At 40.1% G+C, this 15,125-nt stretch overlaps 1 protein-coding gene across 2 annotated transcripts; it reads left to right on the top strand.

Annotated features, from left to right (window-relative positions):
* Positions 1-6,363: 6,363 nt before the first annotated feature.
* ZNF770 (zinc finger protein 770) lies at positions 6,364-14,206 on the top strand. 2 transcript variants are annotated; one of them, XM_030559369.1, is made up of 3 exons: positions 6,364-6,599; positions 7,839-7,990; positions 9,935-14,206. In XM_030559369.1, exon 3 carries the CDS (start codon positions 10,076-10,078, stop codon positions 12,188-12,190), a length of 2,115 nt encoding a protein of 704 aa, XP_030415229.1. In that variant the 5' UTR covers positions 6,364-6,599; positions 7,839-7,990; positions 9,935-10,075; the 3' UTR covers positions 12,191-14,206. The 2 variants fall into 2 exon arrangements, with proteins under 2 accessions (XP_030415229.1, XP_030415228.1); XM_030559368.1 differs by lacking the exon at positions 7,839-7,990.
* Positions 14,207-15,125: the final 919 nt, after the last annotated feature.

The following is a 15,125-nucleotide window of genomic DNA, read 5'->3' as shown; positions in this document are numbered from 1 at the left end:
GCATATGTTTCATGTCAGTAAAAGCTGAATTACTCCCAGGATTAATTATTCCTAATAACAACAGTGTAGAGGTATGAATTCTGACCCTGACCCTGCATCCATTTGTAGGTAAATCTCCCATGGGAATCAAAGAGAATGTTATCTAAGTAAAGAATACAGGATCAGACCTCAAAGTAATAGAAATAAGGGTGAAAGCCTCAAGACAAAGGATTTAGACACTTTATCTTCTATGAATAATAGTGCCATAGAATACTTTGAAAATGTCAACCAATATATATTCCTATTGTCAAAAAAATGTTTCTGGCCTGTTTATTAACCATGTTAATCAATGTATCATCTTTTTTAAAAAAAAATCAGCTGAGCTTTTGTGTTTAATTTGTATATACGAGAAGCTAAAGAAACTGTATATTATAAATGCTAAACTCAAACAGTGGCCAAAAAACAAAATAAATCTCCCCTCCATGGGTTATGCCCACATCAAAGGAAAGTATCATTGTCACAAAATGAAAATCATGGAGTTCTTTTGTATCTTAGCTGTCAGGGCAACAGAGGGTTTGGGTTTAAGCCTACCCTACCCTGCAGCAGAAAACTGAGATTCCATCCCATAAACTGATTGATCCTCAGGAGATCCTTTACCTCCTCACTGTCACCTGGGATTCCCTTTTCATTTATCCAGCTTCCCATAGCCTTGGCTTCAACAGCTTCAGAGGAGGCATGTGGCCAGGAGCTCCTCATACCACCATTGCTCCTAGAATTCCCTATAAAGTTGGGGGTAAAAGTACAGACAACAGGGAGGAGAAAGTCAATACAAGCTACTACAGATGTCTTCTCTCTTGGATGTTGGGGAAACCCAGTGGAGATCTGTTCGCTGCTAGCTGCCAATGCACTTGCTCTTAGGAATAGCCTCTTTGGCATTTCCACTCAGCTCACTGAAGGCCACACACCTCCTGCTGGATTAAGGCTTTGATTTGCTACTTATTCCTCTCTGGCTTCTTCCTTTCTACTCATCAGGGGTCAGATCCTAGACCTACTCTGTACATGGAGCTGGAATCTGCAAGATCCCCCATAAAGGACTTCTTCTGCATTGAAGTAAAGGGTGTCAATGAGGTCACCTTGTGGAAAGTAAATGCAAGCCTATTCAAATAAACAGGTCTGTTTTCCCTCTTCAGAGTCTATGTGAATAAATGACATTTACACAAAGCAGTTCAGGAAAATTTATCTATGTCAAGAAAACAACACACAAGGCAGCCATTTTATTGAGTAATTCAATAATCTCTCTCTTCCACTTGCAAACTCATTCAGAGATTATGGACCAGATCCACAAAGGTTTTAGGCACCACTGCAATCCACAAAACCCCTGTTCAGCTGCTGCCTAACCTTGTAGGCACCTAAACTCACTGACTAAATTTTGTCCCCAACTTTAAACTCACTCAGTGGCTAAATTTTTGCCCCAAAAGTTCCTAGGCACCTACCTTTCTACCTCTAAGCATTCACTCTGTTGTCTCAGGAAAGTGTCTGTCTCACTTAAGCCTTAGTAAATCATCAAACCAGAAGAAGAATTGGGCCAGCAACTGCATGAGAATCACTGTATGGTCCAGTGGTTCAAGCACAAACCTGAGATGTGGCATATCCCTGTTCAAATCTCTTTTCCTTATCAGGCAGAGGTGGGAATTGAATCTGGGTCTCCTACATTCCAGGTGACTACTCTATCCACTGGGCTAAAGATTATAAATAAAGGAGTCATCTTCCTCCTTTCCCTGACCATTTTGTGTGGAGCTCCAATAGCCTGAGCCACCTGACTCCAGGAAAGGCATTTCTGACTGTGTATCGCAAGCAGTGATAGATGCTTAACTCAGTGATGGCTCTGATGGCCATCTCCCAATGATGTGACCTCATCCAAGGCCATCAGTAGATCATCAATAAGTATTTGTAGGACAGTCTCTGTGTCATGAGCTTGTTTGAAGCCTAACTGTGAGGGTCTAGGACATTATAGGAAGATAAATGTTGGAGCTTAATTACAGGAAATGCTATACTGGATCAAATCAGTGATTTATATAGACGAGTATCCTGTCTCCAGCACTGAATAGTACCAGCTGCTTCAGCGGAAATTGCAAGATTATAGTCAATGAATAATCTGCCTACAGAAAATTTCTTCCTGGTCCCATTAGTTAGAGGTGGGCTTATGCCCTGAAATATGAAGGTTTCTAGTCCTTCCAAAACTCTTTATTTTTAATCCTTTCTGTTGTAACTTCGGATATTCTTATTATCCATAAAAACATGCAGTTCTTCTGTGAATCCTGCTCAGTGATATATTATGTCAATGAGTCTCAGAGGCCAAGTGTGCATTATGTGAAAAAGTATTTCCTTTTATCAGTTTTAATTTGTCACATTTCACATGTCACAGAGTGGCTGCCCCCTTTAAGGAGAGAAGGGTCGAGCTGCACTTGTAAGACACTTAACTCTCTTTCTCAGGTGAAGAGAATGAGTAATAATGTTATGTGACAGGTGGATCATATGGCTAAATCAGGTCTTTGGGCACAGGTAAGAGAGGTCTGTAGAGAACCAGAAGGGAGACTCTAGGAGCATATTCCTTAATAGGGAGCAGAAGGGTGGTGTGAGCAATCCTACACAAAGAATCTTCTTAGCTGCCAGGGACAGGGCCTGGGGAATGAAGAGAGGTAGTACCAAGCAGAAAGTCTAGATTACAAGTTGACTGAAGAAGCCTCAACAGGGAGTCTTTCCTTCTGAGCTTTATGTTAATAAACCAGACCCCAAAAAGGCCTGGCATTATTGGACATGTGAAAGCTTTTGTGAGTCAGCGAGGAGTCCAAGAGAAGAAACTGAGGCAGTGATGAGCATGATCCCAGACTGGGTTAGTGATGTGGTGACAGCTTCCATGTTCCTGTATTATGAAGATCAATAAAATTTCCTGATCCACCTTCTCTATATCATTCATTATTTTGTATAGTATCATCCCTATAGAATCATGGACTCTGTAAGGTCAGAAGGGACCATTAGGATCATCCAGTCTGACCTCCTGCACAATGCAGGCCACAGAATCTCACCCATCCACTCCTGTATCAAACCTGTGTTTGAGCCATTGAAGTCCTCAAATCATGGTTTAAATACTTCAAGGTGCAGCGAATCTTCCAGCAAGTAACCCGAGCCCCATGCTGCAGAGGAAGGCGAAACCCCCCCCAGGGCTTCTGCCAAACTGCCCTGGAGGAAAATTCCTTCCCGACCCCAAATACAGCAATCAGCTAAATCCTGAACACGTGGGCAAGACTCACCAACCAGCCAGACACCCAGGAAAGAACTCTCTGTAGTAACTCAGATCCCACCCCATCTAACATCCCATCACAAGCCATTGGGCATATTTACCGCTAGTAGTCAAAGACGAATTAATTGCCAAAATTAGACTATCCCATTATACAATCCCCTCTATAAACTTATCAAGCTTAGTCTTGAATCCAGATCCTCTGATGGTTAGAAACCGTCATCTAATTTCAAGTCTAAACTTCCTGATAGTCAGTTTATATCCATTTGTTCTTGTGTCCACATTGGTACTGAGCTTAAATAATTCCTCTCCCTCCCTGGTGTTTATTCCTCTGATATATTTATAGAGTGCAATCATATCTTCCCTCAGCCTTCTTTTGGTTAGGCTAAACAAGCCAAGCTCTTTGAGCCTCCTTTCATATGACAGGTTTTCCATTCCTCGGATCATCCTAGTAGCACTTTTCTGAACCTGTTCCAGTTTGAATTCATTCTTCTTAAACATGGGATACCAGAACTGCACACAGTATTCCAGATGAGGTCTCACCAGTGCCTTGTATAACGGTACTAACACCTCCTTATCTCTACTGGAAATATCTTGCCTGATGCATCCCAAGACCGCATTAGATTTTTCACGGCCATATCACATTGGTGGCTCATAGTCATCCTGTGATCAACCAATATTCTGAGGTCCTTCTCCTCCTCTGTTACTTCCAACTGATGCCTCCCCATATTATAACAATAGTTCTTGTTATTAACCCCTAAATGCATGACCTTGCACCTTTCACTATTAAATTTCATCCTATTACTATTACTCCAGTTTACAAGGTCATACAGATCTTCCTGTATGATATCCTGGTCCTTCTCTGTATTGGCAATACCTCCCAGCTTTGTGTCATCCACAAACTTTATTAGCACATTCCCACTTTTTGTGCCAAGGTCAGCAATAAAAAGATTAAATAAGATTGGTCCCAAAACTGATCCCCGAGGAACTCCATTAGTAACCTCCCTCCAGACTGACAATTCACCGTTCAGTACAACCCTTTAACCAGTTCCTTATCCACCTTTCAATTTTCATATTGAGCCCCATCTTTTCCAATTTAGCTAATAATTCCCCATGTGGGATGGTATCAAATGACTTACTGAAAATGAGGTAAATTAGATCCACTGCATTTCCTTTGTCTAAAAAATCTGTTACCTTCTAAAAGAAGGAGATCAGGTTGGTTTGGCACGATTTACCTTTTGTAAAACCATGTCCTTGACCTCAATGTCCTTGACTACTTTCCTTCAAAATTTTTTCCAATACCTTGCATACTACAGATGTCAAACTGACAGGCCTGTAGTTTCCCGGATCACATTTTTCCCTTTCTTAAAGATAAGAACTACGTTAGCAATTCTCCAGTCATACGGTACAACCCCTAACTAATTTCCTTAATCTTTAAAGTTAGCCCTTTTGAAATAAAAAACCCTAGTCACAGATCTATTTTTATTTATCCTTCCATTTAGTTTAAACTGAATTAGCTCATGATTGCTCAAACCAAGGGTGTCCCCTACAACCATTTCTTCTATCAGGTCCTCACTACTCACCAAAACCAAATCTAAAATGGCAACCCCTCTTGTTGGTTCAGCAACTACTTGGTGAAGGAATCCATCAGCTATCGCATCTAGAAAAATATGAGCCCTATTATTATTACTAGCATTTGTTCTCCAGTCTATATCTGGGAAGTTAAAGTCTCCCATGATCACACAATTCTCATTAGTATTTACTTCATTAAAAACATTAAAAAGGTCTCTATCCATATCCAAATCAGATCCCGGTGGTCTGTAGCACACCCCAAGCACTATCTCAGGGAAGGCTCTAGTAGCTTTCTTCCCCAATGTGATTTTTGCCCAGACAGACTGTCTTTCCCATTCCATCCCTTCTTATTTCTTTACAGTCTACCTCATCATTGATAATACAATGCTACTCTACCATCTTTGACTTTATTTCTGACTTTCCTAAACAGCACATACCCTTCAATACCCGTACTCCAGTCATGACTACTATTCCACCATGTTTCTGTTATCCCTATAATATCTGGTTTCACTTCCTGCACCAGTAACTCTAGTTCCTCCATTTTGTTACCTAGGTGAAAAGTCCCAGTTTTTTCAATTTATCTTCCTATGGACATTTTTCAGCACTTCATTCTTGTAGCCTGTCTCTGAATGCCTCTTTATTTCTACTATATTCTTTTTGAGATGAGGTGACCAGAACTGAACACAGTATTCTACTGACATATGCCAGCATGGGAATATTTCCAATACTACTCTCCATCTCATGCCTTAGGTGCCCAAAGACTTTATTTGTTTGATTGCACTTGAGCAGAGATCTTCAGTAAGCTGTCTACGATGTTGCCCAGATCCTTTTTGTGCATTGAGTGATCTGCCTGCAAAACATCCCTACAGAACGATCAGACTTTTTGAAAAGGTATCAGTCCCCCAAGCAGCCTCTTCATCTGGACTGTTCAATAATGAGTGCGATATTAAAATGTTTCACTGGGAGACGCACCTGCACAACCCTTGATCAGCAGAGGGCCAGGAAAGCATCTTTAAAACATAAGCCGTTGGGACAAAACCTGAACTCCCTCTGGGTCAAAACTTCCACTGCCCGGCTAGGACAAGACTTCACACCCACGACCCACCAGAGCTTTGCCTAAGGACTCACTTTGGCGCAAGATGAGACTCGGCTTCCAAAAGGACGGGGCTGGAGTGGGGGAGAGATTTGGCAGATCTCTGTGGATGACACCAGCAAGCGGTCCCCACACCGTGATTTTCCACTGGGCGGGGGGTTTGCTTCTCTCGGTTTTGTATATAGTGCTGTGCTGGTGAGAGACAGACACCCCCGGCCCCTCGCCCCAGCTGCTCCCGAGTCTCCCCGCCACCATGCAGCAGCAAGCGGCGCGCTAGCCAGAGCCCTCCCGCTGGTGCCGCCCCGCCCAGCGCCGCGGCCCGGGGAAGGAGGCGGGGTGGGATTGAACGGTGGGAACTGAAAGCTCGGCGCTGGGTTTCCCTGAGTCCCGGAGACTCGGTGCCATCCGGGGGGAAGAATTTGCACGGCAAAAACCGTGCGAGGGATGAGACAGGCTAGGGCGCAGCGGCCGCTTCTCAGGTTGCTTCCCCAGCCCCTTGCCTGGCTGGGGCGTCGCCGGGTCCCGGGAGCGCTGCGCTCCACCTCCCGAGGCGGCCCGGAAAGCCCCCGCGCTGTCGGCTGCCAGCGCAGCTGCTCTCGGGAGGAGCCTCTCGGGCATTTCCCCTCAGCGCACTGCAGGCTGCAGCCCCCAGCTGGGGTGAGGCATCAATTTGCTGCTGATTCCTCTCTGCCCTTCTGATCACTGGGGGCTCAGGTCCTGGCCCCAGTGAAGTTTCCTGGGATTTTTGCAGTGGATTTAAGTGGAAGCAGGATTTGGCCTTGACTATAACTGGGATTGTCCCCCACCCCTTTGTAGGACGTGTCACCGCAGTAGCCTTCCCTTTCCTCTGTAATATGCGGAGTTTCTAAACCCTCTCTGCTTTGGGGGGTGCCGGTGTGTTAGGGCTAGTGGAAGTCACTTTTTTCCCACAGTGAAAAAGCTGGTCTTTTATGTAGTCTGTTCACTTATTTTTTATTTGAGACTTTTTTTTAATCCTTTATTTACTTCTTTCCAAAACTAGGACCTCAGATTGTGATCCTCTAAATTTTGGGCAGGGAGGGAATCATTCACTTGTAAGATCTGATCCCAAAGGTTTAAAAATGTGTTTAAATGGAGATGATCCAGGATGTATTTGTAAAAGGTTGGCATGGGGTGTTAGTTTAAGTTTCCTTCAAACATGGACCATTCTCATGCTCATTGTTTCACTTTTGTTTTGCTTCATAAAATGTTTCAAAACGTTTATGGGAAAATCCGGAGAGAGAAAGAGAGTGCTAGCCTAGTCTTGTAAACTGTTCTGCTTTTGGCCCATTTGCAAACAACTGTGGGTGGAGACAGTGTATGTGAAAACAGTATTTTTATCAATGAGATCTACATTTTTTTCCTAAGGGAAATTTAGTGAAGAAAGGCAGGTTATGATATGTCAGACGTATTCAGATTCTTATCTCTGTATCTTGTAATATGTATCTTGTAAAATAAAGCAACTAGGCTTGTGCTTGCATGTTCTGTAGTTAATTTTACAAGATACATATAGAGTGCATAGCAAAACTCTATCTTGGGATCAGGATAATTCTTTTTATTATAGGGTAGAGAGTTAAGTATGTCTGAATATAGATTAGTGACAACAGGGCAGAATTCTTGTGGAAAGTGAAGGCCTTGTTTGAATTATATTTTTGGCCTCAAAATTAGTGAATATAATATTACTTGATTCCATGCCCTTATGTCTAAGATGAAATGTAGTATTGGCTTTATATCTATTAGGACAGCAATCCAAAGACCATATCCTGGTCATGTAGAGAAATAGATCTGATGACATTAATTATTATGTCTATTTGTCAAGGCTTGCGAAGGCAGGGTAAATGACGATTCCAGGCTTGATTTTTGCTCCTTGTTTTGCAGAAGCAGCCCATTCATTCCCTAGATGTGAAAGGAGTATGTTACTGTCAAACAATTGGCTTTGGTCACTGCATAAACTCGCTTTGTCAGGCTGTGCTGGGAGGCCCATCCAGTTCTTTTTGTCTGGATATGGACCTATGAGAGAGATGAGGGACGTAAGTTTTCTGTCTTTCAGAAAGATTGAGAAATTCTGAATGTTGTAGCTACCGCTTCAAAGGAGCATTACTGTTTACCTCCATAAATTCTGTCAAAAATTGCCAGTGCTGACCTTTGCAAGACAAGGATTGTTACTGACAATATAGCAAGTGGGTGGGTGAGGGGGGGAACATCCAGAGTGAGAATTGCAAGCTGTTCAGAAGAGAATTTCAGAAATAATTTTTTTATTAAAGTTAATGTTTAAAATTAAATATATGCAAGTTAAGAGGGAAGGTACTGTACATCTGGGGTCAGGCTTGAGTCATAAGGGATTACAGGTATCGATTGCAAGGATGAAGAGATCATACATATCACATAACCAGCATAGACTCAGACTGGGGTGCAAGAGTTTTTAAAGTATCAGTGGATAAGTGAGCTTGGGTTTGCCACCCATGGACTGTATAAGGAATCCAAGTCAGTATCAGTATAGTGGATAAGTACATGGGTGGGGTGCATCCCTGGGTTCGTCAGGGAAGGAAAGGTGTTATTTCCCTGGTCGGCGGTCTCAGTTACTCAATGTGATATTGTCGGTGTCCTGTGGTGTGTTCCGTGTAAATGTCTCTGGACCACCTGATGGTAGAGTAGAAGGAAGCAGAGCTGTGATAGTTGGCTATCCAGTTCTCAAAAACTGGTAGTTAATAAATTCACTTGACCTTCCCGTACGTAAAACCCAGAATTAGTATGAAGGAGAAAAACTGGAAACCTGGGTACTGTTCCTCTCCGTATAACTCAGACTGCCCCAGTTTATTATTCTCCATTTAACTTTGGGGAGGGTGTTGTGGTGTGTGAATCTTTTTAGATATTTCTAAATGTTTAATATTAAAGGCATTAATTTTAGGCATCACTTCTAATTTTTGGAAAATTTAGATTCCTGTAGTTTTTGTGTGCACCTGCATCTCTGTGTGTGTTCTAAAACAAGTTAAACATCTAGTATTTTGTGTTCATTGGTGTACTCATTTCAACACACAACTTGTGGTGCATAATATCCAAATGCATGCACAATGAAATGACTTTATAGATAATTATTATTTAAGAAGGGAAATTGTATTGCTCAGAGAATTGCTTATGTGTTACAGAGTCTGTCACTCCTTTGACCTATATTTGAACCAGTGCCTATTTCAGAATGAATGAAAGTCTTTATACCATTAGATGGGTATTGGGTGGTCCATGAAATAAATTGGTAATGTGAGTCCAGTTTCAAAGGGACAGCTGGCCACATCCCACAAATGACTAACACTTAGTGCTAGTTACCACTCTTTTTGCAATTTCAGCAGAGAGGTCACCAACTTGAATGGGCTAGGAGTTTGAGTTATGCTTTCCTTCCTAGAAGTGAGGGTACGTTGGTGAGGTGCAGAAACCTGTATGGTACTTGTTCTCTGGACTTCAGTTAAAAGGACTGTTAATTTAGCACTTTCTACAATTTAACTATTATTTTAGGATCCAAGAATCTCATAGTTTTTTTTTGCTTCCTTCCAGATGTTACATCTAGTATATAACCAAAGCTGCTAATAACTAGTATTTACAGTGATAACAGTGATGGAGAATGTATTGCAAACCCCCCTCCCCAAAAACCAAAAAACCAACAACTTTTTTTTAACAAGAGCAGTGTTTTTATATTTTTTTATTTTTTACCATGATTATATGATTTTGGAGTAACATTGAGTGGTAATAGATTCATTTTAATCTAGCCTATGTTACAGATGACTTTTAACTGACTCTCCTTCTGTAGAATAGTCCCGTTTTTTTCTTAACACATGATATAATTTGTGGCTAGTCTGTTAGGAAGCATTTTAAACTAAGTTAAATTTTGTGTATGCTGGTTAAAATAATTGCAGTTTGTTGTCTAAAAGGCAAGAGAAAATTAGTCCCTAAAATACCTGTTTTTCTCATTCTTACTATTTTAGGGATCTGTGGAATTTAAGGAATCCTTCTCTAAGATAACTTTGCTGCTGTTCCGGACCTTCCTTCTCAGTATTGTGATGGTTTCAATTGAAGTACATTTCTGAAGAAACTGACCAGAATAAGAGTCTTATTATTTTTTTAAAATGTTCAAAATTCAGCAATGTGTAACAGCTAACAGGATACCCAGGAAAAGGCCATATAGATGTGACATCTGCTATAAACAATTTGAAACACCATCAAAATTAGCTAGGCATTATCTTATACACACTGGTCAAAAGCCATTTGAATGTCATGTATGTCATAAAACTTTTAGACAACTAGTCCATTTGGAAAGACATCAGCTAACCCATAAACTTCCTTTTAAATGTAACATTTGCCATAGGAACTTCAAAAATTTAATTACTTTCTTAAAGCATCAACAGCTTCATAATGAAAACTACCAGAGTGATATTAAGCAAGCTAAAAAATCATTGGATGCTAAGCAAGATAGGCAGTTGTATGGAATATTTCATTGTTCTGTTTGCCAGAAATCTTTTACAACAGAAGAGCGGTGGATGCTGCATCAGTGCACAAAGTCAGATCATCTGCACAGTGCCAGGAGGAGAAAGAAAACTCATATGTGTGAAACATGTAACAAGATGTTTCCATCACGATCTAAGCTGGAAAGACACTTGCTGATTCACACTGGCCAGAAACCTTTTAAATGTTCCTTGTGTGGGAAATCTTTCAGGCAGTCAACACATTTGAAAATCCATCAGCTCACACACACAGAAGAGAGGCCTTTCCAGTGTTGTTTTTGTCAGAAGGGATTTAAGATGCAGAGCAAACTCCTGAAGCACAAGCAACTCCATGTCAGAAATAAATCTCTTCCCAGAGTCCTTTACAGAGCAAAGACTTCTAAATACCCTAGACCTCAGAACTCACTGGAAGGAAAAAGGGATAATTTTGAGAATGTTGATACTTATGAGCCCCTGGGGAATGATCCACTTGATGTTCACTCTATTTATATTGTACCTTTTCAGTGCCCAGTGTGCGAGCAGTGTTTTGAAACAGAGCGGGTTCTAAATTTGCACAAATGTTTTTACCTGAGAGATGGCAAAAATTCAAACAGTGGCAAATCAGCCAACAGCCACAAAGCCAGCATTAAAAGTAAAGACCTGATGAAACTCAAACATGCTGGAGAAAAGGCATCAGATTCATCTCTGTCTGACAGAAAAAAAAATAAAACAAATCACTTTAAAAGTTATGACCTGTTTGCATCTAATGAGCAGCATTCTGATTGGAATGCTTCCCCTAAAACTTTTAAGAATTATCATAGCAAGCTTGTCAGGCACAAGACAATTAGCAATAAAAAGAAAAGGACATTTGTCATGCCATTTTCCTGGCAAGAGCACCTACAAAAGCACAAATTAGAAATTAATTTAAATGGTATAATTACTGGTGAAAGCATGTTAAACATGGATGATTCGGTTCATAATAAAGATGACTCTCTTTATGGTTCATTGGATGCTGATTTCTTTGGTAATCCAGAAGCAGCACTTCACTGTGCTTTTTCAGCTCCTCCTAAAAATATACATAATAGACACAAAGTGTGTAAATGTGACAGATGTGAAAAAATCTTTCCTTCTTCATCCAAACTTCAAAGACATTATCTTATTCACACGGGACAGAAGCCCTTTGGTTGTAATGTTTGTGGGAAGACATTTAGACAGTCAGCTCACTTAAAAAGACATCAGCTTACCCATACTGAAAAGACACCATATAGAAGCCCTGTTTGCCAGGTGGAATTTGAGAATCTGAACAAACTTTTTAGTCATCAGGGAGACTGCATTGAATTTGAGTCCTCTCAGCCTGTGGGTTATTCCAAAAGACCTTCACAGGCATCTGGCTTTCCAGAATTTGAGCTGATTCAATCAAATCAAGCAGGTGAAATCCAGCTAGAGTCTGGGGACTTTGTTCTTGGCACGAGCAGTAGAAACACACTGCCATATTTGTGTAGTAAATCGTTGGAAATGGAGCAAAGCCATTACAGTCACTGGTATGATTTTTCTGGAGGTATGGAAAAAAGTGAAGCTATTAAGAAGTTTTATCAGTGCAGTGTCTGCTTTAAAACTTTCAAATCACCTTCCAAACTTGAAAGGCACTATTTAATGCATGCTGGACAGAAGCCATTTGAATGTTCAGTTTGTGGTAAAACTTTCAGACAGGCCCCACATTTGAAAAGGCATCACCTTACTCACTTTAAAAAGAAATCCTAAAGATGCAATGGCTGCCAGAGTTCCACTGAGTGGGATACCAAACACTATAAGGTATTTTGTGTTCAACAAAAGTGGAAGGTATCCAATGAGGTTGTTTGTTTTTAAAGTCTAAAACTTCTGGATTACATAATTATAAACAGGCTTACATTAGATTGACTGGAAAGCGACTACTTATGTTAAAGAGATGACCTGAAGAAAGGTTAATGTACTGTTTTCAGACTGTCTACTTATATATTTTGTGATGTAGAAGGGTTGATATTTGAAAACTTCCAGAAATTTTTTTAAATTGTGAATACATGTAGTTATTGCATAAAAGTGTTTCAGCAATCTGTAGTGCAATATAAATCACATGTTTAAAAGTCGTGCCTCTTCCCCAGCCAAAGGAGTTATTTCATGACAATATGCTTTCTGACTGCACCTACCAAAAAGCAAATGTAAAAAGACTGTCCTTGATCCACTTCACTTTGTCTCCAGGTATGTAGAAAGCATAAGACGCATGCTGTGCCTGGTCGATACTATTTTTCTTATGCTCCTGTTTGTTCTGCAGATCAGGTAATACAAGAGAAAAAGAAAGGAGTTGGAAAAGGAAGAAGTGGAGGAGAAAGCCCAGAGGGAAAAATAACTTCCACAACAGTAACACGAGATTGAGATAATACTTACCTGCTTTAAGATCTATGGATGAAGAGTGCTATGTAAGAGCTAGGTATTGAACCTATGCACATTAAAATAACAAAGTGTTCCTGAGTCAGTACAGTCCTCTTAACCTCATTTGACTCTTCCAGTCTTGTTCCCTGCCTCTTCTAGCTTTTTGGGTCAGTCCACACAATATTCAAGTGGTGTTCTGAAAGAGAAGTGGATGAGACTCTTAATTAAGCCGTGGGTGGTGGTGGGGGGGTTTTTTGTTTTTGTTTTCCTCTTCTCATGTAATGATATCATTAATGTGTCCCCTTTCCACTCAGCCACCTTGTATCCTCAGTTATTCTACCAGGCCAAAATTCTGAGTAACAGCCTCCTTGTTTCCTGGTAGTGCACACTGCACAAGTTAAGGAAATATTCCTTAGGACAGGATAAGATGATAACTGAAAACAACGTTGTCGGGAAGTCCTATTCCTTTATAACGTGACAGAATGGGATTGTACATGACAACTGGCTCCTATTAAGTAAATCCATTTTTGTGTTATTAAAAGCTATAGTTACAGTATGAATTTTCTGGTAAGTGTTGGGATATGCCCACTTTTTCCCTTACGCTGAAAGAATGCATAAGCAAAAATAATTATGGATGTGCTGGGAAAGAGACTGAGAACTCGTAGATAAGAATGAAGTTAAGTTTTTTCCCCCCTCAGAAAGCAAAGCTGCCTGCTAAAGTGTGTCTTTGTTGTGTAACTTCTCAATGCTTGAATCCTAAAGTTTCCAACTAACAGAAGATTGGTGAGATTCTTTTCATTGTTTAAGTAGATCCAGATTTATTTAAATGAACTCTTTTTGACTTATATTTGCAATCTTTCAAGTGATTAACCTAAGTCTGACAATGGCATAAGCTATATAATGTTTGGTATGAATGAAGTGAGGATTTCCTCCTATCTGGAGATTGTCTGTCTCCCCTTATGTGAGAGAGTAAAAAGTAGAAAAATGGTCTTACTGATATGATCTCATACTTGGCTATTGGTTAGACTTTTAGACTTTTTTTCCTCCTCTCCTGTCCCTCCACCCACATTCCATCAGGTTGTTTTGTATTGAAAGACAGAATACCGTAAAAAGTGTTTTGAGGTGTGCTATAGAGCTCTTTTGAAATACCTGTAACAAATCTTTTTATTTATGTAGTACTTTTATTGTGCACTTCATTTGAAGACTCTAGAGATGTGAAGACTAACTGTGAAATTTGATATGCAGAAGGTAAAAGATTAGATGTCACAGTAACCAATCATTGCTGCATGTTAGAACAAATAGGATTGTTTCTGAAACCATTTTTTCTGCTTTACAAAAACAATAAACTTTTCAATACATATTTATAAAGAACCAGACTTTTTTCATGTTTTAAAAAGTTTTGAGAGTCAGATTAATTACCTGAAACAAGGTTAAATTAAAGAGCACTGCTATTAAATGTATCAAACTTTATGGGGAGTCTGGGGAATACAGCCATGGTAACTTCTTAATCTTTTTGTACAGACCTAATCACTATAATGGAATATACAAAAGAGCATTTTAATAACTACTATAGAGATACTGGTATACTAGTACTTTATTATCTGCCAGATACTTTATTTTCCCTATACATCTGCATGTATAAATATTAAGGAGAGACAGTCTTCCCCCCACCCGCCAATGAAAGTAACATACACTTATGAAATATACTTACAATAATTGATTTTTGCCCAGACACAGTTAAATTATTCAAGAGTCCTTTCCTTTTCAAATTCTGCATATGTGATCTGTAGTCACTGGACAATTCTTTGCCCAAATTTGAGGTCATCCGAATGAGCTGGTTTTGATAGATGGGAGTAGGGTTTAGAAAAAGTGAATGCTTTTTGTTGTTGTTGTTGTTGTTACCATATCTTATCTCAAAAATAGCTTTTCCTAAAAATTTCAGTAGAGATTTGAAAGATCTTGGAAGGACTTTATGCACAAGCCCAATTTTGAGATCAGGAAAGGCACATTTTGGGAAGTGTTGTTTACTGATTATTTTTGGAATCATGGAATAATTGTTAGGGTTCTAGGGAACTTTTTAAAAGGCACCAGGGGTCTTTTCCCGTGGTTTAGTGGGAATTTTATTCAGCCCCATGTTAGTGGTGAAGACTGAGGGACTGATCTTCCTCTCCTTTCTATACCAGTGTAATTCCATTAACCTTCAGAGGAATTATGCAGTAGAGTGAAGTGGAGGATCAGGCTCCTAAAACTGAACTGGAAAAATCTAGGAGGGTGAAAAACTGGCTATTTT

This window comes from Gopherus evgoodei, chromosome 4 (genome assembly GCF_007399415.2).
Source record: "Gopherus evgoodei ecotype Sinaloan lineage chromosome 4, rGopEvg1_v1.p, whole genome shotgun sequence".
Lineage (NCBI taxonomy): Eukaryota > Metazoa > Chordata > Testudines > Testudinidae > Gopherus > Gopherus evgoodei.
The sequence above is the reverse complement of the archived record's forward strand: the minus strand, read 5'-3'. Positions and strand labels throughout refer to the sequence as shown.

Coding starts and splice junctions, on each gene's coding strand:
- ZNF770 (XM_030559368.1), top strand. CDS start 10,076: ATGTTCAAAATTCAGCAATGTGTAACAGCTAACAGGATACCCAGGAAA.